This window comes from Pseudophryne corroboree, chromosome 9 (genome assembly GCF_028390025.1).
Source record: "Pseudophryne corroboree isolate aPseCor3 chromosome 9, aPseCor3.hap2, whole genome shotgun sequence".
In the NCBI taxonomy this organism is placed as follows: domain Eukaryota; kingdom Metazoa; phylum Chordata; class Amphibia; order Anura; family Myobatrachidae; genus Pseudophryne; species Pseudophryne corroboree.
In genome coordinates, this window is record NC_086452.1 from 380,523,534 (window position 1) to 380,550,169 (window position 26,636).

General features: G+C 48.3%; 1 protein-coding gene across 1 annotated transcript; it reads right to left on the reverse strand.

The window, feature by feature from the left end:
* Window positions 1-578: 578 nt before the first annotated feature.
* Window positions 579-25,955, reverse strand: MKRN2OS (MKRN2 opposite strand). The gene is made up of 4 exons (XM_063940780.1): window positions 25,536-25,955; window positions 5,686-5,735; window positions 1,763-1,925; window positions 579-1,018 (listed from the first exon to the last, which is right to left on the reverse strand). Exons 1-4 carry the CDS (start codon window positions 25,895-25,897, stop codon window positions 811-813), a joined length of 783 nt encoding a protein of 260 aa, XP_063796850.1. The 5' UTR covers window positions 25,898-25,955; the 3' UTR covers window positions 579-810.
* Between the last annotated feature and the right edge of the window lie 681 nt (window positions 25,956-26,636).

Consider the following 26,636-nt stretch of genomic DNA (forward strand, 5'->3'; position numbering starts at 1 on the left):
CGTATGAGAAAATAAGAATTTTAATACCTACCGGTAAATCCTTTTCTCTTAGTCCTTTTCTCTTAGTCCCTGTGCGGACTCTATATGCAATACTTGTTGATGGTTATTGCTTTTGTTACACAAGGGCTGTGTTTCGGTTATGTTCAGCCTGTTGCTGTTTTTGGTTCATGCTGTTAACTGGTATTTTCTTGAAAAGCCATGTTGTACGGTGTGTTGTGGTGTGAGCTGGTATGTATCTCACCCTTAGTTTAACAAAAATCCTTTTCCTCGAAATGTCCGTCTCCCTGGGCACAGTTCCTATAACTGAGGTTTGGAGGAGGGGCATAGAGGGAGGAGCCAGTTCACACCCATTTAAATTCTTAAAGTGCCCATGTCTCCTGCGGATCCCGTCTATACCCCATGGTCCTTTTGGAGTCCCCAGCATCCTCTACGGACTAAGAGAAAAGGATTTACCGGTAGGTATTAAAATCCTATTTTCTACTACATCTATAACATTCTCCAACCTGGACATGAATGCATAGAAACAACACCAATCATATGCCATCACAGTGACATTTTATGTTTGTTTCCTTATGAAGTGAGTTGCAAAGTTTTTTTATTTGTATTTCATTTTATGTCTCTGTTTAAGAGATGGGTAATTAAGTCAAAGTATGCGATGTATATGTACATTACTAGCTTATATTGTAATGGTGACTTGTGTTCATTTCCACAAGGTACAGCATCAGAACTTGTGCACCCTGTCTGGGAAGCTGTGCTTCAGGATCTCAGAGATCAGGTTGTCCATTGTAGTACTGGCACCATCTATAAATGTTATTTTTTAGAGTGGTCAATGATGTAGAAATAATTCTCCGAGATCTCATGGCAGAGAGTTATGTACTTGGAGGCTCTGCGAGTTCTCGGTAATACAAATCTTTCTGTAAACTCGTCTTTGGTAAACGTTTTCTTCCCTTGTAGAAGCAGCAGGTCGTTGACAAACCTCAGAGCGAATGTGTAGCAGTTGTGATCTTGTTCGTCGTATCTGCAAAAAGGAGATCTGGTTTAAGCAGGTTTTTCATAAAATGACGTAGACCAAACTCCAAATCTTTTTGGAATTCGTTTCCATTGGTTTATTTATGCCATCTTCAGATGGTGTACACTGCTTTATGCCCAAGGAGGCATATTCACAGGAGAGAGGGATCTAACAATCCCTCTCCAGCAGCCTCCGGAAACTGACACTGTAAGCCTCCTGGGAGGCTTTCGAAACTGAAAGGCTCCTTCATTATGCCAGGGATGTGACATGCGGTTCTCACTACTGCTGTCCCTGCGAGTTATGTTAGTACATAGCAGGGATGATAATGCAAAAAAAAAAAAAAAATGGTTATCACCGCTGTGATGTACAAAATTTGGCCACTTTCGCAATTCTTTGTACATAAGGCCTAATTCAGACCTGATTACAAAAGCAAAATCTTTCTCTAATGGGCAAAACCATGTGCACTGCAGGTGGGGCAGATGTAACATGTGCAGAGAGAGTTAGATTTGGGTGGGTTATTTTATTTCTGTGCAGAGTAAATACTTGGTGCTTTATTTTTACACCCCACCCAAATCTAACTCTCTCTGCACATGTTACATCTGCCCCACATGCACTGCACATGGTTTTGCACATTCGAGAAAAATGTTGCTGTTGCGATCAGGTCTGAATTAGTCCCAAAGATCACTAAAACATAAAGTACCATGGAAAACCTCAGTATACTGTGCACAGTGAAGATACAGCTGTCAGACGTACCTGTGAGAGAACCATCTGTCAGTAGATGAGAACTGTTCTAGATAGAAATCCCACTGATAAATTAAGGCGTGCTGGTCTGGTGGCACTAGTGGTACTCCCACACACTGTTCCCAGCCCACGTTATCTCTGTGTATGCCATTTTCATTGTAATGATGCACAATACCTGGGACAAAAATTAAATATGAGACCTGTATAGGTAACGTTACCTCATATGTGTCGTACACAGTAACTCCCAACCTGATCCATTTATTTTATTATTTATTAATAGTGTCTTATATAACACAACATATTCTGTTGCCCTTTATAATTGGAAACAACAGTGAAAAAACAAAACTGGTTAATAACAGACAGACAGAGGTAGGAATGCCCTGCTCGCACGCTTACAGTCTATAGGGAAATAGGCATTGATACACAAGGATAGGTGTTATCTAGTGCATAATGGTGCAGCCAGATTGCAAAGGTTCTTGGTGGGCTGTATGATATAGTCGCACAGCAATGTTGGCCAGGGGTCAGGAGGATGGCCCTCATTCCGAGTCGTTCGCTCGGTAATTTTCTTCGCATCGCAGCGTTTTTCAGCTTAGTGCGCATGCGCAATGTTCGCACTGCGACTGCGCCAAGTAATTTTGCTATGAAGATAGTTTTTTTACTCACGGCTTTTTCTTCGCTCCGGCGATCGTAGTGTGATTGACAGGAAATGGGTGTTACTGGGCGGAAACACGGCGTTTTATGGGCGTGTGGATAAAAACGCTACCGTTTCCGGAAAAAACGCGGGAGTGGCTGGAGAAACGGAGGAGTGTCTGGGCGAACGCTGGGTGTGTTTATGACGTCAAACCAGGAACGACAAGCACTGAACTGATCGCAGATGCCGAGTAAGTCTGAAGCTACTCTGAAACTGCTAAGTAGTTTGTAATCGCAATATTGCGAATACATCGTTCGCAATTTTAAGAAGCTAAGATTCACTCCCAGTAGGCGGCGGCTTAGCGTGTGTAACTCTGCTAAAATCGCCTTGCGAGCGAACAACTCGGAATGAGGGCCGATGTGAAGTGAATAAAGACAAAATATATGAGAATGTGTGGACTGAACAGAGGGGATGTAATTATGTGGGCGGTTCCATTTCCTGCAAAACCTGTGCTTTTCCGGCACACTGTGGCTTTGCCACTTTTTCTGAAGTAGAACTTTAGTCCCCTATTTCACAGAAGAGTGTGCCTGTCGGTACAGCGGTAGTGCTAGTGTCAGCCTTCTCCCAGAGTGCGACGGGGAGTACAAGCGCTGAGATATCTGTTTTTAGTGTCCGTGGACCGTGCAACTGTGGCTGTGGTTCTGAGCAGTCCACCACTGGCACTTGAGACAGTCTATGGCAGTGGTTCCCAAACGCAGTCTTCAAGGACCCCCAACAGTTCTCGTTTTCCAGGTCTCCTCACTAAGGGCGGGATGTACTAAAGCAAAAATGCGGTAAAACCCCCGAAAATGGGGGTTTTACCGCATTTTCATATTTACTAACACCCTACCGCTGCGTTTTCGGCTTCCAGGGTATCGCCATCTCTGGATGGCGATACCCTATAGAAGCCTATGGGCTTCTTTTCGCCGACCGCCGCAACCCGTCGACACCGCCGCAGACCCTCCCCCCCTCCCCTCCAGCTTACCTTCCTCCAGGCTGCCCTGGACCCGGAAGGTAATCTCCTCCTCCCCCTAGCAACGCAGCCGGACGTCCTTCCGGCTGCAGGGGGGAGGAGGAGGCGCCGGGGCAGCCTGCTGCTGCTTCCCGGCATCTAGCCTGTGTGGGGACCCCTGGGAGGTGACGGAGACCCCCCGCAGACCACCTAACAGGTATCGCGGGGTACCTCCGTCACCGCATCGCATATGTTAGTACATATGCGATCAACATCGCTGCGGTAACCGGCGAGGGGCGGCGATGTATGTTAATACATCCCGCCCAGAATCACAAGTGAAATAATTAGCTACACCTGTGGCTCTTTTAAAATGTGTCAGTGAGTAATGAATACACCTGTGCACCTGCTAGGTGACCTGTAAAACACAAGCTGTTGGGAGTCCTTGATGACCGAGTTTGGGAACCACTGGTATATGGGCTGCTCAGTTTTTCTTTCTCAAATTCATCTAAACATGGCCTCCGTGGCTGTGGATCTGCATTTGGGATCGCAGTCATGTGACCGTCCCATAACACGTCCATGAGATGGCTACCTCCCTGTAATGCAAGCTTTATTGCAAGCATCTCCATACACAACAGCGATGTCTGCACGCAGTCAGGGGAACCCATGCGCTGTAGAGGTTTTCAGGACATTTCTTCAGGGTCCACAGGAACCACATGGATAACCTTGGGGTATGCTGTTGGAAACCAGGACAGGCACAGAACAGTTAAGCTTTTGAAATATCCCAGGATGCAATGGAACCTCTCCCCTCATGCCCCGCCCACAGCTCAGGCTCTTCAATTTTAGTTTTCGTTTGGTGCCTGCAGGAGCTGGTCACTGCTTTTTCTCTGCATTATGCAGCCCAAGCTTTTACTTTTTTTGTATTTTACTTTTTTCAATTTATATTTGAGCAAGCAGAGCTAGACAGTCATTTGGACGCCAGCGCTGCTGCTCCATCACCCCATGCCAGAGTCGTGACTCCAGCCATGGCGAGGAACTTTTGGCAGGGACCTCTGCACAGCTAGCAGGGCAGGCAAGGGACCCCAGGACTGCCTCTGGAGCACAGGGGCAGGTAAGGTGGGTTTCTGCTTGCAGGACCCGTGATTGCAGCAATCCATACCTCTGGTTCTGGAAGATGGACAGGAGGTTGCTGATGTGTACCCAGACCATGGCCTTGGACTACACTAGACCACCGGGGTTAATTAGACTGGCGCTGGCGACATTTATACAGACCAGGTAACTAGGTGGTTAAAGTCAGCAAGGGGAGGTCAGCACTTCCCCAGCGGCCCCTCCCTGAGCCCAGGGCGCCAATACACTGAGTGAATCCTGGGAGCTTCCAAAAGCTTAACTGTTTGGTGCTTATTCTGGTCTCCACCAGCATACACCAAGGTTATCCCTGTGGATCCTTTGGAGCGCAAAGAAAAAGTGTTAACAAACGTAAGTTTTACCATAACTCTTATTTTTGCGCATGCGCGGTAGCAAATAATCACTCAACTGGGCAAATATCTGAACTGTGTCCACCTCTAGGTCAGGCTCACAGTGTCTACGCCAAGCTCTTCCTGGGACCCATGCAGGGTAGGTTACATGCTGTCAAAGTTCTTTAACCTCAACTTGACTGAAATAAAATGTATCCATCTCAAAATCATGTATTTAACTTAATACAGGTTAACGCAACTGCGACATAAGTGATAGGAGAGGCAGCAGTGTGTCCGTGAAACTGGACAATTGTTATAACCCTGTGTATGTGCCCTGTAGTATGGTATACAGATTGTAAGCTCCACTTTGAGATACTAATGTGCTTTTACTCTGTAAATATATAGTGTAGAATCTAGATAAATGTTAATTATGTGCGTAGAGACGCCCACTGCCGGCATTTCACATCCACCATTTACATAGAAAAGTGGAAACATCAGATGCACATTGGTCAGCCATTGAACTATGCTGTCTCAGACAGAGCGGCTCTCCAACTGCAGGCGCATTCATAGTGGCTGATTTTGGCACGCCCACAAAACTGTCCCGACAAGCCCCAATACCTCTCTTAAATGCTGACTCCCTGTCCCATAAGTTGCAAATCCCTGTGCATGCTCTTCCGCAACTCAATCGCTATGTATGGGCAGGGCGGCTTTGGAGCAGGCGCAGTGGTAAATACTCTCCACTGCATATAACATTGATATTGCGCACATCTCTGAATCAGGGCCAGTGTTTCAAAAGCAGAGTAGCTAATTAAACAGCATGGAGTTGGCAGCTACATATTACTACAGGCAGGTAAATCTTCACCTTTAGAACTGGCGATACCGACATGGAGGTCGGCGCAGCCGTCGTACTCCCTGCAAGAAACAGAAGAAATTGCTCATTGAAAAACTTAATTTCAAAATAATTGGAAATATTAAACAAATCAGCCAATCTGAAGACAACATTCTATGGGTGAATTGCTAAACGGAGAGAAGGGATAACTGGCAGCACTAATCATTTTCATTTTATCAAAACCTAGATAAAGACCTGTTAGGGCAGTGGTGGCCAACGCGTGGCTCTTGAGCCACATGCGGCTCTTTCTTTATTCAAATGTGGCTCCCAACACTCAAAGTCACGTGACCACAAGAGATCTGTAAACCGCTGCACTACAGCCAGACATGCAGCAGCACTACGTAGACTGAGAACTGAGGGAGCCAAATACACATGGGTTTGCTGGCTGGAGTGACACAGGCGGGTGCTGGCTGGAGTGACACATGGGGGAACTAAAGTGTATTATGTGAATCTGGCTTTTTCAATATATTTTATGCGGTTCTGGCTTTTTCAATTATTTGATGTAGAAGTGGCTATTTAATTGTATTTTATGTTGGATATGGCTTTTTCAATGTATTTTATACCAGGGGCGTGGCCTAGCAGGCACAAGGTCACACCCCATTTTTGCAAGTGCGCCTTCGGCTCGAAGTCGGCTCTTTCATGTACCGAACAAGATTTCTTGGCTCTTTGTCTCTGACTGGTTGGCCACCCCTGTGTTAGGGGATGGGAGCAGTCATCTTGGTGAGAGCATCACCTGCATCCTGTAACACAATACGTAATAAAGAATCATTGCGCACTCACTGAAGATCACTAAAAGGGGAAAGGTTAGTCCAATTATTTAAATCAATAAAGCACAGCAACGAATGCTGCTGATATGCGTTTCATACTTCTATGCTTAGACATGGCAGGCCTGTAGAAGATTATAGAGCTGCTGCTGGCAAATTTGAGGCACTTTTCTTTTAATTTTCCCCTATTATCCTGCACAGATAAGGGTATTAAAATCATCTTACCACAGTAGTTGTATTGCATGAGAACTGTGACATATAAGCCATACTGGAGTCTATGGGGGTAATTCAGCGTTGATCGCAGCAGCAAATTTGTTAGCAGTTGGGCAAAACCATGGGGGTCATTCCGAGTTGTTCGCTCGTTATTTTTTTCTCGCAACGGAGCGATTAGTCGCTAATGCGCATGCGCAATGTCCGCAGTGCGACTGCGCCAAGTAAATTTGCTATGCAGTTAGGTATTTTACTCACGGCATTACGAGGTTTTTTCTTCGTTCTGGTGATCGTAATGTGATTGACAGGAAGTGGGTGTTTCTGGGCGGAAACTGGCCGTTTTATGGGTGTGTGTGAAAAAACGCTACCGTTTCTGGGAAAAACGCGGGAGTGGCTGGAGAAACGGAGGAGTGTCTGGGCGAACGCTGGGTGTGTTTGTGACGTCAAACCAGGAACGAAACTGACTGAACTGATCGCAGATGCCGAGTAAGTGTGGAGCTACTCAGAAACTGCTAAGTAGTGTCTATTCGCAATTCTGCTAATCTTTCGTTCGCAATTTTGATAAGCTAAGATTCACTCCCAGTAGGCGGCGGCTTAGCGTGTGCAAAGCTGCTAAAAGCAGCTTGCGAGCAAACAACTAGGAATGACCCCCCATGTGCACTGCAGGTGGGGTAGATACAGTATAACATTTGTTTCTGTGCATGGTAAATACTGGCTGCTTTATTTTTACACTGCAATTTAGAATTCAGTTTTAACACACCACACCCAAATCTAACTCTCTCTGCACATGTTATATCTGCCCCCCCCCCCTGCAGTGCACATGGTTTTGCCCAACAGCTAACAAATTTGCTGCTGCGATCAACTCTGAATGACCCCCTATGGGGGTCATTCCGAGTTGATCGCTCGCTAGCAGTTTTTAGCAGTCGTGAAAACGCTAAGCCGCCGCCCTCTGGGAGTGTATTTTAGCTTAGCAGAAGTGCGAACGAAAGGATCACAGAGCGACTACAAAAACATATTGTGCAGTTTCAGAGTAGCTCCAGACCTACTCCCAGCTTGCAATCGCTTCAGACTGTTCAGTTCCGGATTTGACGTCACAAACACGCCCTGCGTTTGCCCAGCCACGCCTGCGTTTTTTAGAGCACTCCCTGAAAACGGTCAGTTGACACCCAGAAACGCCCCTTTCCTGTCAATCACTCTGCGGCTGCCATTGCGACTGAAAAGCTTCGCTAGACCTTGTGTAAAAATACTTTGCCCGTTGTGAAAGTACGTTGCGCACTGCGCCGCATGCGCAGAAGTGCCTTTTTTTGCATCATCACTGTGCAGTGAACATTTTTAGCTAGCGATCAACTCGGAATGACCCCCAATGTTCTAAGCCTTGGAGAGAGAGAGAGAGAAAGTGGATGGACCTCAGTGCTGTGAGACAGTAATGCTAATCATTACACCATCCATACCGCCTGAGAATAACATTATCCGTAGAATCTCATTATCCTTACTGCGCGGAAATCACACCAAGCATATTACCGTAGAATCACACCATCCGTACTGCCTGAGAATCACATTATCCGTACCACCCGAGAATCACACCATCCATACCTTCCGAGAATCACATTCCTTATTGCCCGGAAATCACACCATCCGTGCCGCCTGAGAATCACATTATCCTTACTGCCCAGTAGTCACACCATGCATATTGTCTGAGAATCACCCCACCCGAGAATCACATTATCCTTACTGCCCGGGAAATCACACCATGCATATTACCTGAGAATCACACCATCCGTGCCGCCTGAGAATCACATTATCCTTACTGCCCAGAAATCACACCATGCATATTGTCTGAGAATCACACCACCCGAGAATCACATTATCCTTACTGCCCGGGAAATCACACCATCAGTACCACCTGAGAATGACATTATAAACCACCCGAGAATCACATTATTCTCACTGCCCGGAAATCACACCATGCATATTGCCCGAGAATCACACCGTCCGTACCACCCGAGAATCACATTATCCTTACTACCCGGAAATCACACCATTCATATTGACTGAGAATAACACCTTCCGTACGGCCTGAAGTCTATGGACAGACAGTGGGCATGTCAGTCCTTGCACTTTGGATCGCACAGATGTAAACCAGTTAATGACTTTGTATCAGCCTTAGTATTTATCAGTAGTTATCAAAAGCATGGAGAGAGATAAAGTGGAGAGAAATAAAGCAATAATCAATGAGCTCCTGTGATTTTTCAAACACAGCCTGTACAAATGAGAGCTGGAAGCTGATTTGTTAGTGCTTTATATCATTTCACTTTATGGGCCTAATTCATGTTTGGGGGTCTACGCAGGCACAAGACCCGTTCTGCTCATGCACAGAACAGGTTTTGTGATAACGCTCGCAGCTGCAGCATGACTGACATGTGGCGGGGTTTGGGGGGTGGCACTCGGCACCATTCTACAAAACGGGGAGGGGGGGTGTTGCCCCCATTTTGAAGGTGTGAGGGGTCCAGGTTCTGCATTGTCACACATACTTCCTGGACTGCGGTGTCACAGCTTATAGTTTACAAAGGCTGGCCAGTGACTGAAAACATCTCGAACCGCGAGATGGTAATCCAAGGCTGCATCCGCAGATGCAGAACTCAGATCCTTGCTTATGCTAACAGGAGGTGTCTTATCTCCTACAGACGCCTCCTGCTGCATTTCAATTTTAATGACACGGAATTGCACAGCCGCTTCCTTTCAGCTGTGCAATTCCTTTCAACTAAGGGGCGTCATTCAGATCTGATCACTTCTGTGCGTTTTTGCACAGCGGGTGATCAGGTCATAACAGTGCATGCGTATGCACCGCAATGCGCACGCGCATCAGACAACAACGGGCATCGCCGGTCAGCGATGGGATGGTGCAAAAAATCAGTTTGCACGGGCGTTCGCACGGTGATTGACAGGAGGAAGCCGTTTGTGGGTCGGTACTGACCATTTACTGGGAGTGTTAGGAAAAACGTCAGCTCCGGCCCCGATCAGCCTGATGTGATCACACTGTAGGAGTAAGTCCTGGGCTGCACAGATACTGCACAAAGTACATTTTAGCAGCTCGGCGTACACATGAAAACGCACACTTGCACAGTGAATTTACACTCCCCCTCGAGGCGGCGACTGTCTGAACGCAGGACAGCAAAATTAGCAGCCCAGGAGGGGCGTGGCTTCGACGGACATGGAGTAGCACACAGACTGTGTGTCTCTCCAGCTATTATATCCTGCCCAACATCCTGTGTCCCCCCCTGGGCCTGCAATCCGCCCCAATACTAGCACTATAATGTGGGGGTGCCCCTGGGCCGCTCTGAGACCCGTCAGCAAGCTATCCGCTGCAGTGGAGTGAATATAGTGTGCGGGGACCCTGGGCCTGCTACTGCACGTGGGACACCGCCATCCTGCTGCCCGCACCGAGACCTGTATCCGGCTCCCGTCCTGAGCGCTGCTCACCAGGTCCGCGGCTTCCCCTCTGTTGTTGCTGGGGACGCTGTGGCGGGCGCCTCTCCTCTCGTGCTCCGGCCGACGAGCGCTCCTCCAGCCGCTGCATCACCACGTGACCCGCCGCCGCTCTCCCTGCTCGCTCCGGCGGCCCCAGCCCGTACCTCCGGCTCCTGCACTGTGCTATGCCGCTGGGGAGGAGGTGCACGGCACGGCTGGATTCTATAAGTGCCTGTGCCCTCCCTACACTACTGCTGCCTTGCTGAACTCTGCTCCATTAGGATAAGGAGCATTGATATTAACCCCTGCAGATCCTGTGATACGCTGGTCAACCTCAGCTTCTGCACACACTCCATTTCAACTTATTGTCTCTCATATGCTGGGAGGGGAGGAAAGATTTCTTTATCCTGCTGCAATTATTTCTTCTGTGCTAACAGAGGTTCCTGTTATTCTACACGGTCACTGATCAGTTTTGGTATACTGTACTTACCCGCAAGCAGCGACTGGATAATTCTGATATACTACATTCAGTCATTATTGGCCGTCCATGGACAGTTCTTGATATACTATTTAATAAACTTCTTGCCTCCTCCCGCCCGCTCGGTTATAATGGTCAAACCGCATCAGTCTGCCGCGGCCGCGGCGAAGTTGGAGAAGTATGTCAGAAATCCGCCGACGTGGTCCCAACAGAGTGGGGAGATGCAGCCGACCTCTGCGCCGCCTTCTCCGTCAGCTGGCTCCTCATCTGCGGATGCCACCGATGCTGCTCTGCAAAAGGTGCTGGATGCGGTCACGGCTAGTGAAGCCCGCTTGGCCGACAGGATCGGTCAGGTCCAGTCGGATTTATCCATTATACACCAGGACCTTCAACGGGTGCGGGAGAGGGTCGGTGAGGTTGAGACGCGCACCTCCACGCTGGAAGACACGGTTACGCCTCTTGGTAGACGCACTTCTGCTCTGGAGTCTCAGATGCTGGATGTACATAGAAAGATGACGGATATGGAGGGGAGGTTGCGGCGGAACAATGTCCGTTTCGTCGGACTCCCGGAGAAAGAAGAGGGTACATCCCCTGAAAAATTTCTTGAACATTGGCTGTTGGATGTATTTGGAGCGGAGGAGTTCACTTCACACTTCGCAGTGGAACGCGCCCATAGGGTCCCGATGCGCCCATTACCTCCAGGGGCACCTCCCCGTACGTTTATTGCCAAACGCCTCCATTACCGGGATAGAGACGTGATTCTGAGACTGGCCCGCACCAAGGGCCCCCTTACGTGGAAAGGTTCCCCAGTTTCAGTCTTTCCGGATTTTGCTGTCGATGTCCAGAAGGATAGAGCTCAGTTTGTCCCTGTGAAACGCAGGCTGCGAGAATTGAATATCCCCTATGCCATGCTCTTTCCGTCTAAACTGCGGGTGGTCTCGGATGGGGAAACAAAATTCTTCACGACCCCCCGTGAAGCATCAATGTGGCTGGACGGACGCTTTCCGGCGCGGCGAGCGCTAGCTGCTGATTGAGCTTATGTGTTTGATTTCCCTACTTGCAAGTATACTGCTTCGTTTATGCTTGATATGTTATTGTTATATTGTCTTGGGAGGGATGTATAGTTGTTTGTGGTTATGTTCCTTATGATTCCCTGCAGGATGTCAGTTTGGCTAGATGGACGCTTTTCAAATAGGGGAGCGATGGCTGCTGATTGCACTCCTGTCTCTGATTTCTCAGCTAAGTCAATATACTACTGTTTGTGATGTGCTGCTATGTGATTTACGGAGGGGCTATCTGCGGCCCTTACGGGCCTTTATTGGGAGGGGGTAGCTCTGTGGGGACGGGTGATTGGTAGATGCTGCCTTTACGCTGATTTTGGGCCTTAGAAACTCTGTGTTTGCCCTGCCATATAGTCTTTAAAGGGGTAAACGGTTACTCAGTTGGGGTGGGGGTATTGGTCTAGGGGGGGATTGGTTTTGTTTTGAGTTTAGCTGGGAGATTCTCCTGTCTTATGGTCATTAAATTCTTGGCCCCCTTAGTGGATATAGGAATTTGACCTTAATTGGTACTGGCGGAGTATGTTACCGGGCTCTCTGCCTTAGTTGGGATTGTTAGTACTTAGGGTGTTCTGTTGTTAGGGAATCAGGTATGCTGCTAGTTTTAGGTGGTATACGGGGTGGGGATGGGGGTTATTTTAGATTGTTAACATTGAGGTGTTTTCATTTTTTGCTGTGCAATGTGCTTATTTCTGCTATGTTTATGTTGCAGCTGACTGCAGGCGTATCCTTGGTATTCACTGGCGGTGGCTGGCCGCGGGTGCTATGCAAAATCACAACAATGCCCTGTTATGGCGTCGGTTAAGTTTCTGTCGTGGAATGTGCGGGGGATCAATGACAAGATTAAGCGCTCCTTGATCCTTAGACAGATTAAATCTTATGCGTCGGATATAATTTGCTTGATGGAAACCCACCTACTGGGTACTAAGATTATGTCCCTTAAAAAACCTTGGGTGGGATGGGCTTACCATTCTATGCATACTGCAGCGTCCCGGGGAGTGTCGATTCTAATTAGGAAATCTGTTCCCTTTGTACTTGATTCTGTGCAAACTGATCAATGGGGTAGATATGTATTTCTCAAGTGCAGAATTAACTCCGTCCCCTTGTTATTGCTGGCTGTGTATGTACCCCCTCCATATTCGCACGATGTCCTTAAAAAGGCGTCTGTCTTTATGGCTGCTTCCCCTGATATACCAGTTATCTGTATGGGGGACTTTAACAATGTTTTAAATCACGAGCTGGATAGGTTGTCTAGGGCGTCCTCCAACCCGCGGCCTGGGCACTCCCCGTTTGCAGACACTGTGTCAGAGTTGGGTCTGATAGACCCCTGGAGATTGAAAAATCCTGATTTGAGGCAATACTCGTGTTTTTCACGCTCTCACTCTTCCTTCTCTAGGATAGATTTGGCTCTTCTGTCCCGGGAACTTTTGCCCAAAGTGCAGACTGTCAAGTATGAGACTAGGGGTATCTCGGATCACTCCCCTATATCGTTACATATCGACTTAAACTGTCAGCGAGGCCAAGCAGTGTGGAAATTTAATCCCTTTTGGCTGACGCATGTGGGTGAGGGATCCGATTTGGAGGCTAGCTGGTCAGAATTTTTTGTTATGCATGATGACACCACGGATGTGTCTCTGCTGTGGGACACTTTCAAGGCTTTCTTGAGAGGTACATTGATCAAACGGGTAGGGAGTCTTAAATCCTCCTATAGAAAACACGAGTCTGAATTGGAGGCTCGGGTGGCCGCTTCAGAAGTGACGTATGCGCGAGATGGCTTGGATGCTTCTAAATTGGTGTGGCTTCATGCGCAGGGTGAATGGAATGACTATCTGTGGGGGAAAACCCAGCACAGACTTCTCTTCTCCTCGCATGTCCAGTATGCTACGGGGGATAGACCAGGTTCTTATTTGGCCAATCTTGCAAGGGGCGACCGTTCCTCTCGTACTGTGGTGGAGATTTTGGATTCAGCTGGGTCGGTGCTGGACCGCACCCCCCAGATCGTGGCGGAATTTGTCTCTTATTATCAGGCATTATATAGTTCTCAGTTGACCTGTTCCCCACTAGAGCTATGTGACTACTTGGATGGGGTCCACTTGCCTTCCATCTCCAGTGAGGCCAGGGCCCTTCTAGATGCTCCTTTGTCGGTGGAGGAGATTGAGATTGCGATCTCTGCCTCCCCCGATGGTAAGGCCCCTGGCCTTGATGGCATCCCGTCGGAACTGTATAAGAAATATATAAAATTCTTTGCCCCTCAGTTGCTTGAGTTGTTCAGCGAAATTCTTGCCCAAAGTGCGCTTCCCCCGTCTATGGCGGAGGCTTTGATTATAGTGATTCCCAAGCCGGATAAAGACCCCAGGAAGGTTGAATCCTACCGTCCTATTTCCCTGTTGCCCACGGATATTAAAATCCTGGCCAAGGTTCTGGCTTCCAGACTTGGCCGGGTCGTCTCCCAAATTATTCACCCTGACCAAACGGGCTTCATGCCTGGCAAGTCCACTGCTGTAAATTTGAGGCGCCTGTTTACTCATTTTCAGGCTTCTCGGGAGGAGGACTGCTCTGCCGTTATAGCCTCCTTAGATGCCGCAAAGGCCTTTGATTCGGTGGAGTGGGCCTTCCTCTGGGAGGCTATGAGTAGGTTTGGTGTGGGCCCCAACTTTATCAATTATGTTAAATTGTTATATTTTCAGCCCATGGCCAGAGTCTCGGTGAACGGGTTTGTTTCGGACTCCTTCCCCCTATCCAGGGGAACGAGGCAGGGCTGCCCTCTCTCCCCGACTCTGTTTGCTATCGCTATTGAGCCACTGGCATGTTTGATTAGGGCAACTCAGGATATTGTGGGTATTAGGGTTGGCGCCAGGGAAGACAGGATAGCGTTATACGCTGATGACCTGTTGCTCTTTGTGGACGATTCTGTTTCCTCCTTACCTAAACTCCTTGACTTGATAACTGACTATGGACGTTTCTCCGGGCTCAAAATTAACTGGGATAAATCCACCATCACTCCACTTAGAGGCCCGGTTTCTGAGGCCCCGGTGATTCAAACCCCCCTTAAATGGGTAGACTCCTTCAAATACCTGGGGGTATGGGTATCGAATAACCCTTGTACCTATATTTCCCTTAATGTCAGGCCGCTGATGGGGTATCTCCGCTCGAAGATTAGGGTTTGGGGGTCTCTGCCCCTGACAGTTACTGGCAGGGTCAATTTGGTAAAGATGGTATACTTGCCCAAACTCCTTTATGTTCTCCAGCAATCCCCTATATATATTAACCTGAAGACATTTCGACAGATTGACAGTTTGCTTTTTTTCTTTAATATGGGCCAGCAGGAGAGCGAGGCTGAGACTAGACGTTCTGTCTAGGCCGAAAGTGTTGGGAGGCTTAGCTCTCCCTATATTTCGATTTTACTACTATGCCGCGCAGTTGGCACATATATGGGAGTGGGTGAACGCCCCGGATGCTCTCACTTTGCAGTCCCAATTGCTTTTCCAGATATACCCTGCCGGATCTCCATTACAGATGCTTCTTTGTGGGAACCCTAACTTGTCCAAGATCCCTATAATAAGACAGGCCGTCCTCATATGGAAACAGGTACATGTTATCCTATTGGGCCAGGGTATTGACCCGGATACTCCTCTGGACAATGCCCTCGGCTTCCCAGAGTTGGCCTCGGTGCGGACTGGGGCGGTGTGGGGGAGGTGGGGTGTGACGTCCCTGGGCCACGTATATAATGATGGTATACTGGGGTCCTTCCTGCAGCTTCAACAGGATTACAATATACCCTCTTCTCACTTCTACCGCTACCTGCAGCTGAGACATGCGCTTAACGCACAATTTCCCGAATCACCTCCAATGATTGCCGACTCCCCGGTCAAGTCTCTCCTGCGGTCCCTGGGAAGCGGACATCTGGTGTCCAACATTTATGCAAGCATGCTCCGCTCTCACTACTCTGACCCGTTGTCCATTCTCAGGAACAAGTGGGAATCTGACTTGGGTGCCATCTCTGATGAGATCTGGGAGGGTGCTCTGTGTTCCCCACGATTATCCACTACCACCACTAGATATCAGCAAATTCAACTGTTTATAATACACAGAGTATATATGACGCCGGTGCGCTTGCGACATATAGGGGGTACCCACTCCTCTGGATGTCCTAAGTGCGATAGTCTGGATGCTGACTTTTGGCACATTATCTGGCTATGCCCCAAGGTTGCCGTATTCTGGTCGGGTGTTATTGACGCCCTGGTGTCAACGGGTATTCCCTCGTCTGTATGCTCCCCGACGACATGTGTGTTATCTGCTGTGGAGGAGGATGCCCTGGACCCCCTGCCAAACGATATGTAATTAATCTGTGTGGCCTGGCCAAGGTGTGTATCGCCAGGCTTTGGCTAGCCAAGGATGCACCCACACTGCGATCATGGGTCTCCCTTGTAAATGATACGGCCTCTCACGAGAAATATGTATACCTAGCTAGAAAAGCGGAGAAAAAATATCAGGACTTGTGGGGTCGATGGCTTGAGTCCCCGCTCTCTGGAACCCGGGGCGTCTAGATATGCTGCGGGGGATTAAAATGGGTGTGTGACTTTTGATCTGCATTGGGTACAATGTCTCTTTTTCTCTGTGTTATCCCCTGCGCCCGCGGTCAGCCATTCCCGTTCCCATGCCATTGCTTTAGCTATGAAATTAGCTCAAATATATGTTGCGCTGCCATAGATATCTGTGTACAGCTTTCATTGATCTATACGCGCCTTGTTAGCATGCAATATTGATTCTAACTTACAACTTATGTTTCGGAATTTAGGCCTGCACCGGTTTCCTATGATAACTATGATAATTGGTCCCTAATGGACAGGGGAATCTGCGCATTCCCTGGGCTGGGGATCCAATGTGGGTTGTGTTGTTGTTGTTTTTTTTTTTTCTTTTTTGTACTATGTTTAATGTTAAACAGAAAACTAATAAAAAAGTATTGAATAAAAAAAAAAAATTAGCAGCCCAGCGATCAGATCTGAATGACCCCCTAGGTCCTACTGTATCTCTCTCTCTCTTCATGCTTTGATAAATAACCCCTTTAGAATCCAATTTACATTCATAATATGTAATTTCTCTTACGTCCTAGAGGATGCTGGGGTCCATTTAGTACCATGGAGTATAGATGGGTCCTTTGAGAGCCACTGGCACTTAAAGAGTTTAATAGTGTGGGCTGGCTCCTCCCTCTATGCCCCTCCTACCAGACTCAGTCTAGAAAATGTGCCCGGTGGAGCCAGTCACAGCTAGGGGAGCTCTTACGAGTTTTTCTAGTTTTATTTATTTCTAAGAGTGTTAGGTACAGGAAGGCTGCTGGCAACAGCCTCCCTGCTTCGTGGGACTTAGGGGGGGGAGTAGGAACCAACTCTTGAAGTTAATGGTTCTCTATCTCCGCTGACAGGACACTTAGCTCCTGAGGGTGCTGATCGCAAGCCCACGAGGCGACCGCTCACTCCCGCAGCATGGCCGCCACCCCCTAACAGAGCCAGAAGAAAGAAGAGTGGTGAGTACAGCGCCGGTGGCCCGGTTAGCGGGTCGCTGGTGGGAATGGCGGCACAAGGGTGGGAGCGCAGCTCTGGCAGGCTGTGCTCCGTACAGGCTCAGCAACATGTATATGTACACGCTGCTGAGGGGTGTCCTGGGCCAGCAAAGATCACCCTAGCACTGGTAAAACAGCTAACGGGCTAATTCTGCTGTTAGCACACAGAGACCGCAGACCAGTATAATCATTGTGCGCCAATACAGGGGGCGGGGCTTCTCTTCAGAGCGGATCCAGCACTCACCAGCGCCATTTTCTCCCTGCAAGAACGCTGAACACACGCTGACAGGGAGCGATGCACCCCACCTAACTCCAATTACTGCGGTACCAGGGTGTTATAGACAGGGTGGGGAGAGTGTATTTAGTACTATTCAGCCTTTTGAGGTTGAATAGTCAGCGCCGGGCATTTTATCATAATAACTGTCCACAGGGGCGCTGTGTGGCTGGCTCCTTATACTCTGTGCTTCTCTGAAGGTACTCTGAGGAAAACTGTGTCTGACATTTTCGTGTGTGTGTGTGTGTGTGTGTGTGTGTGTGTGTGTGTGTGTGTGTGTGTGTGTGTGTGTGTGTGTGTGTGTGTGTGTGTGTGTATATCCACATTACCATGTCTAAGGGCTCTGTGTGTATCTTAGTGTGTATCTTCTCCTGAGAAGTCTATCCCATGTACTCAGGACTGCGATGTGCTTTCCCAGCCTTCTGAATCCTAACCCCCATGGGTGGATTCTTTAAAGGGATTGATATCCCAGATTTCATCAAGGATATCCCATAATGAGAAAGAGACGCAGTTTTTGAGAAAATTTGTGGAGGGGTTACAGCATTCAGCTCCCACTACTTCCTCTACTAGCCCACTTACTTACCCAAAGAAGCGTACACTTGCTCAGATAATGCAAGTTGATACTGACTCTGATACAGGGGACGGTGATGGGGATATGTAGGGGGTTGATGCATCCCTTGCTAAGGGTGTGCAGCTAATGATTGAAGCCATTAGGGATGTTTTACATATTTCTGAGAAGGTTCCTGAACAAGTAGAGGAATCTTATTTTACGGATAATAATAAATCCTTGCTCACCTTCCCTGCTTCTAAGGAGTTAAATTCTTTATTCGAAAAATCCTGGGAAAACCCAGAGAAAATATTCCAGATCCCTAAAAGAATTCTCATTGCTTTCCCATTCCCTGAGGAAGATAGAAAGAAGTGGGAAACCCCGCCTATAGTAGACGCTTCTGTATCTAGGTTGTCTAAAAAGGTGGTTTTGCCTGTCCCTGGTTCAACCGCCTTAAAAGAGCTGGCTGACCGCAAGATTGAGACTATGCTCAAATCTCTTTACACTGCTACAGGTGTGGCTTTAAGGCCCACGATTGCTTGTGCGTGGATTTCTAAGGCCATAGTAAAGTGGTCCGGCACATTACTAGAAGTCTTGGATACTATGGATAGATGTGACATTGAATTGTTTTTGCGTCACATACAGGATTCTGCTGGATTCATGGTGGAGGCCATAAAGGACCTTGGTATGCTGAATGCGAGGGCTACGGCCATGGCGGTCTCGGCGCGCAGAGGACTCTGGCTACGCCAATGGACTGTGGATGCAGAATCCAAGAAGAGTGTGGAGAACCTACCCTTCACAGGTCAGGCTCTGTTTGGGGATGCATTGGATGCGTGTATTTCCACGGCAACTGTGGGTAAGTCAACCTCTCTCCCCTCAGCAACACCGCCGACTAGGAAATCTTATCCTACGTCTACACTGCAGTCCTTTCGGACCGCAAAATTTAAAAAATCCAAATCCCCGTCCTCCTCCTTCAGGGGTGGTCGGGGAAAATCCAGAAAACCTGCATCAACAGGTTCTCAGGAACAGAAACCAGGTTCCGTTTCCTCAAAATCTTCAGCATGACGGTGGACCTCCCAGCCTGGGGATCAGGCAGGTGGGAGCGAGACTAAAAAATTTCAGTCACATCTGGGCGACATCATGCCTGGACCCCTGGGTGACAGATATTGTTACCCTGAGCTACAGACTGGAGTTTTAGGAACTCCCATCTCACAGATTCTTCAAGTCAGGCTTACCAGTTTCGCTGACAGAAAGAGTGCTATCCTGCAGGAAGCCATTTAAAAATTGGTCCGAACAAATGTTATTGTTCCAGTTCCACCTCAACTAATACACAAGGGTTTTGTGGTGCCGAAACCGTACGGTTCGGTAAGGCCGATATTAAACCTAAACTCCTTGAACCCCTACTTGAGGGGGTTCAAATTCAAGATGGAGTCTCTGAGAGCGGTGATCTCAGGTCTGGAAGAGGGGGAATTCCTAGTATCCCTGGATATCAAGGATGCATACCTTCACATTGCGATCTGGCCGCCTCACCAGGCTTATCTCCGATTTGCGTTATTGGATTATCACTATCAGTTCCAGGCACTGCCTTTTGGCCTCTCCACAGCACCAAGGGTGTTCACCAAAGTCATGGCAGAGATGATGCTACTCCTTTGCAGGCAAGGGCCAATATTTACTAAAAAGTCGAGTTTGTCCGATTTGTGTTTTTTTTTTCAAAGTCCCAATCCAGGAATTCACTAAGCACAAATCTCGGCAGTGTCTGGTCTATTCGTAATGGATTTAATGGCAAAGTTCTGAAATACGGATGAATAGACCATCGGTCAAATGCGGCTGTTATTTCATACAATACGGGTATTCACTATTCATTCGTATTTGGGTGTTAGTCTCTGAGTGCTCAAGTGCAGGTCTCTTTTTTTTGCGAATCGTTAAAAAAAGCAGCAAAAAAATAGACCTGCTTTTTCAAGTCGAGTTTGGATAACCATGCACGGATCAGTGAGATCTGTGCATGGTTATCTATGGGAAAGGGTGTGTTTAGTGTAAAAACAGAAAAAAAAATTGCGTGGGGTCCCCCCTCCTAAGCACAACCAGCCTCTGGCTCTTTGATCCGGTCCTGGTTGACAAAATATGGGGGGGAAAATGACAGGTGTTCCCCCATATTTCATCAACCAGCACCGGGCTCTGCGCCTGGTCCTGGTTCAAAAAATACGGGGTACAAAAAGCGTAGGGGTCCCCCATATTTTTGGAACCAGCACCGGGCTCCACTAGTCAGAGAGATAATGCCACAGCCGGGGGACACTTTTATATAGGTCCCTGCGGCCCTGGCATTAAATCACTAACTAGTCACCCCTGGCCGGGGTACCCTGGAGGAGTGGGAACCCCTTAAATCAAGGGGTCCCCCCCCCTCCAGCCACCCAAGGGCCAGGGGTGAAGCCCGAGGCTTTCCCCCCCATTCAAGGGCGGCGGATGGGGGGCTGATAGCCTTGTGTAAAAAATGTGAATATTGTTTTTAGTAGCAGTACTACAAGTCCCAGCAAGCCTCCCCCGCAAGCTGGTACTTGGAGAACCACAAGTACCAGCATGCGGGGGGAAACAGGGCCCGCTGGTACCTGTAGTACTACTACTAAAAAAATACCCAACAAAAAACAGGACACACACACCGTGACAGTATAAGTTTATTACATACATGCACACCTCCAAACATACATACTTACCTATGTTCACACGAGGCTCGGTCCTCTTCTCCATGTAGAATCCTCGGGGTACCTGTGAAAAAAATTATACTCACATAATTCAGTGTTGCTTGTCTTCTTTGTATAATCCACGTACTTGGCAAAACAAAAAAACGGAAACCCGACCACGTACTGAAAGGGGTCCCATATTTACACATGGGAACCCTTTCCCCGACTGCCAGGACCCCCCCCCCCCCCCCCCCGACTCCTGTTAAAGAGGGTCCCTTCAGCCAATCGGGGAGCGCCACGTCGTGGCACTCTCCTGATTGGCTGTGTGCTCCTGGCTGTCAGGCTGCACACGGCAGAGATACAATGTAGCGCCTATGCGCTCCATTGTATCCAATGGTGAGACCGCATAGGCGCTACATTGTATCTCTGCCGTGTGCAGCCTCACAGACACTACAGGAGCACACAGCCAATCAGGAGAGTGCCACGACGTGGCGCTCCCAGATTGGCTGAAGGGACCCTCTTTGACAGGAGTCAGCGGGGGTCCTGGCAGTCGGGGAAAGGGGTCCCATGTGTAAACATGGGACCCCTTTCAGTACGTGGTCGGGTTTCCGTTTTTTTGTTTTGCCAAGTACGTGGATTATACAAAGAAGACAAGCAACACTGAATTATGTGAGTATAATTTTTTTCACAGGTACCCCGAGGATTCTACATGGAGAAGAGGACCGAGCCTCGTGTGAACATAGGTAAGTATGTATGTTTGGAGGTGTGCATGTATGTAATAAACTTATACTGTCACGGTGTGTGTGTCCTGTTTTTTGTTGGGTATTTTTTTAGTAGTAGTACTACAGGTACCAGCGGGCCCGGTTTTCCACCGCATGCTGGTACTTGTGGTTCTCCAAGTACCAGCTTGTGGGGGAGGCTTGCTGGGACTTGTAGTACTGCTACTAAAAACAATATTCACATTTTTTACACAAGGCTATCAGCCCCCCATCCGCCGCCCTTGGATGGGGGGGACAGCCTCGGGCTTCACCCCTGGCCCTTGGGTGGCTGGAGGGGGGGACCCCTTGATTTAAGGGGTTCCCACTCCTCCAGGGTACCCCGGCCAGGGGTGACTAGTTAGTGATTTAATGCCAGGGCCGCAGGGACCTATATAAAAGTGTCCCCCGGCTGTGGCATTATCTCTCTGACTAGTGGAGCCCGGTGCTGGTTCCAAAAATACGGGGGACTCCTACGCTTTTTGTCCCCCGTATTTTTGGCACCAGGACCAGGCGCAGAGCCCGGTGCTGGTTGTTAAAATATGGGGGAACCCCTGTCAATTTTTCCCCATATTTTTGCAACCAGGACCATCTCAAAGAGCCCGAGGCTGGTTGTGCTAAGGTGGGGGGACCCCACGCAATTTTTTTCTTGATTTTTAACACTTTAATTTTTTTTGAAAAGGTGCACAATGAAGTCCTGCACGGATCTCACAGATCCGGCCGGGATTCCTTGTGTTTTGTCAGGCAGTGTTTTACTCATCACTCCCGTAAAACACTGCCTGACATTACGAATCACATCGACATCGGAAAAAACGAATGTGCAAAACTCGGCAGCTTAGTAACTGACCGTATCAGGATTCAAAAAGTTGCAGTAAAATGCACCCGATACCATTCGAGTTCAAACACCCTTAAAAACGGCTAAAACACGAATACTAGTAAATATACCCCAAGGAGTGAACATAATTCCATATCTGGATGATCTGCTGATAAAAGCATCGTCCAGGTAGAAGTTTTTGCAGAGTATTGCTCTCTCAACTCGACTACTTCAGGATCATGGGTGGATCCTAAACCTTCCAAAGTCACATTTGGAACCGACATGGAGATTGCCTTTTCTGGGGATGATACTCGACACGGAAGTGCAGAGGGTGTTTCTACCAGTAGAGAAAGCGTTGGTGATCCAATCAATGGTACGGGATGTCCTGAAGCCAGCCCGGATATCGGTTCATCAGTGCATTCACCTTCTGGGGAAGATGGTAGCCTCCTACGAGGCTCTTCAGTACGGAAGATTCCATGCGAGGTCATTCCAACTGGATCTTCTCGACAAATGGTCGGGGTCGTATCTTCACATGCACCAGCGGATTCGTCTGTCGCCGAAAGCCAGAATTTTCGCTCCTCTGGTGGCTGCAAACATCTCACCTACTCGAGGACCGCAGGTTCGGGATTCAGAATTGGTTCCTTCTAACCACGGATGCAAGCCTCAGAGGTTGGGGAGCGGTCACCCAAGGGGAAAACTTCCAAGAAAGGTGGTCCAGACAGGAATCTCTCCTTCCAATAAATGTTCTGGAACTAAGGTCCGTTTACAATTGCCTTCTTCAAGCAGCACATCTTCTGCAAGATCAAGCCATTCAGGTTCAGCCGGACGTCACAGCGGTGTCCTACATAAACAGACAGGGCAGAACGAAGAGCAGAGCTGCAATGTCAGAGGTAACAAGAATCATCCTCTGGGCAGAAAGACACGCAGTAGCGCTGTCAGCAATCTTCATTCCGGGAGTGGACAACTGGGAAGCGAACTTCCTCAGTAGACACAATCTCTTTCCAGGAGAATGGGTCCTCCACCCGGAGGTGTTCACAGAGGTGACAAGCCGATGGGGTGTACCTCAGGTAGACTTGATGGCCTCTCGACTCAACAAGAAGCTTCGGAGGTACTGTTCCAGGTCGAAAGACCCACAGGCAGTGGCGGTGGATGCACTGGTAACTCCATGGGTGTTCCAGTCAGTGTATGTGTTCCCTCCACTTCTACTCATCCCAAGGATTCTCAAACTAATAAAAAGAACAAGAGTTCAGGCGATCTCCATTGCTCCGGACTGGCCAAGGAGGGCTTGGTACGCGGATCTTCTGGAAATACTGCTGGAAGATCCAAGGCCTCTTGCTCTTCGCGAGGACCTTCTGCAACAGGGGCCATTCGCCTATCAAGACTTATCGCAGCTACGTTTGACGGCATGAAGGTTGAACGCCAGATCTTAGTTCGGAAGGGCATTCCGAAAAAGGTAATTCCTACCCTGATACAAGCTAGGAAGGGAGTAACGTCTAAACATTACCATCGGAATTGGAAAAAGTATGTGTCTTGGTGTGAATCCAAGAAGTTTCCAACAGTAGAGTTTCAACTGGGACGGTTTCTCCTCTTTCTGCAAGCAGGTGTGGATGTGGGCCTACACTTGGGCTCCACAAAGGTCCGGATTTCGGCCTTGTCCATTTTCTTCCAGAAACAATTGTCTGCCCTCCCTGAGGTTCAGACATTCTTGAAAGGAGTTCTGCACATCCGGCCACCCTTTGTGCCTCCTACGGCACCTTGGGATCTTAATGTGGTGCTGCAGTTCCTGCAATCGAATTTGTTCGAACCTTTGCAGGAGGTGGACGTCAAGTTTCTTACTTGGAAGGCGGTCACACTGTTGGCATTAGCATCTGCTAGACGTGTGTCTGAATTGGGGGCATTGTCATGCAAGAGCCCCTACTTGATTTTCCATGAAGATAGAGCTGAGCTCAGAATGTGTCAGCAATTTCTTCCAAAGGTTGTGTCAGCTTTTCATATCAACCAACCTATTGTGGTGCCAGTGGCTACTGACTCCTCAAAGTCCTTGGATGTGGTGAGGGCTTTGAAAATTTGTGTGAAGAGAACTTCTCGTCACAGGAAGTCGGACGCTTTATTTGTCCTTTATGAGCTCAACAAGGTTGGGTGTCCTGCTTCTAAGCAGATGATTTCTCGCTGGATCAGGTTTACTATCCAGCATGCATATTCTATAGCAGGCTTGCTGTGTCCTAAATCTGTTAAGGCCCACTCTACTTGTAAAGTGGGTTCTTCCTGGGCGGCTGCCCGGGGGTGTCTCGGCTTTACAGCTTTGCCGAGCAGCTACTTGGTCTGGGTCGAACACGTTTGCTAAGTTCTACAAGTTCGATACTTTTGCCTCTTAGGACCTAAAGTTTGGTCAATCTGTTTTGCAGAAACCTCAGCACTCTCCCTCCTGTACTGGGAGCTTAGGTACATCCCCATGGTACTAAATGAACCGCAGCATACTCTAGGACGTAAGAGAAAATAGGATTTTAATTACCTACCGGTAAATCCTTTTCTCGTAGTCCGTAGAGGATGCTGGGCGCCTGCCCAGTGATTTGTATTCCTGCATTGTTACTTTGTTCAGTATTGTTATTTCAGCCGTTGCTGAATTGTTCCAAGTTGGTTAGCTTGGCTTTCCTTTTTGTTATGTGTGAGCTGGTGTGAATCTCACCACTATCTGTGTATTTCCTTCTCTCGAGTCTGTCTCCTCGGGCACAGTTTCTAGACTGAGTCTGGTAGGAGGGGCGTAGAGGGGGGGCCAGCCCACACTATTAAACTGTTAAAGTGCCAGTGGCTCCCAAAGGACCCGTCTATACCCCATGGTACTAAATGGACCCCAGCATCCTCTACGGACTAGGAGAAAATTATTTACCGGTAGGTAATTAAAATCCTATTATTTGGGTAGCAACAACAATCCATCTCAAAGACAAGTGGACGGTTGCTTTAGCACTAAAAAAGATGCAATATAGTCTCAATTATTCCTTCTTTATATTTAACATTACCAGTTAATGTCCATTTACAGTAAATAAGCTTTCTGAATTTAGAAATAATATATATTTTATCACCAGAGATATGCTAGGCATATTGCACATTATTTTTAATACATTTTCTTAAATACCTGGATGTATTCTGTACTTGTGTATGAGGTGACAAGGTCCTAAAACAAGCTGTTATTTGAATGCGGTCTCATTGATGATTAACTTACCCTATAAAAAGGCCTTTTGTTGGCTTCAGTATAAAGGAGCATTTTTCACTGTGTGCATTAACGAAAGGGCTGGGAATGCTGACGGGAGCCTGCTCCAGATCCCAGGAACTCACTGTATGTTGCCCACAGATAGGGCAGTGCTGGGGCACAGAGCTGCTGTAGATATCTCGTTCACAATGACTAAACTTTACCAGACTCTGTGCTAGAGGCTGCAACATCCCTGCTTCCTCCTGATCCGTGGACACCGACATGGCAGCTATCCCTGATGTCATATGAAACAGGAAGAAACACAACACCTGAGCTGGCTCCGGCAGCAGCCGTCTGTGTCCTGAGAGAAATACAGGCCAATGAAAGCAATGCATCCTGGCTTCCAGCAAACTTTTCTTTATGTAAATCTATTCTCCTGACATGACCAGTCAACATCATCACAACATTGTTACATAATAAGTATCTATCAAAAATGTGCAGTAGCTGTGACCCTTGGAACAGATAAATGAAATCAATAAACACAATGTGCTGTCTGATGTTTCACTGTATTTTACATTTCTCTGACGTCCTAGTGGATGCTGGGAACTCCGTAAGGACCATGGGGAATAGCGGGCTCCGAAGGAGGCTGGGCACTCTAGAAAGATCTTAGACTACCTGGTGTGCACTGGCTCCTCCCACTATGACCCTCCTCCAAGCCTCAGTTAGATTTCGTGCCCGGCCGAGGTTGGATGCACACTAGGGGCTCTCCTGAGCTCTTAGAAAGTAATAGTCTTAGATTTTTTTATTTTCAGTGAGACCTGCTGGCAACAGGCTCACTGCAGCGAGGGACTAAGGGGAGAAGAAGCGAACTCGCCTGCTTGCAGCCGGATTGGGCTTCTTAGGCTACTGGACACCATTAGCTCCAGAGGGATCGACCGCAGGCCCAGCCTTGATGTTCGGTCCCGGAGCCGCGCCGCCGTCCCCCTTACAGAGCCAGAAGCAAGAAGATGGTCCGGAAAATCGGCGGCATGAAGACTCTGTCTTCACCAAGGTAGCGCACAGCACTGCAGCTGTGCGCCATTGCTCCTCTCACACACTTCACACTCCGGTCACTGAGGGTGCAGGGCGCTGGGG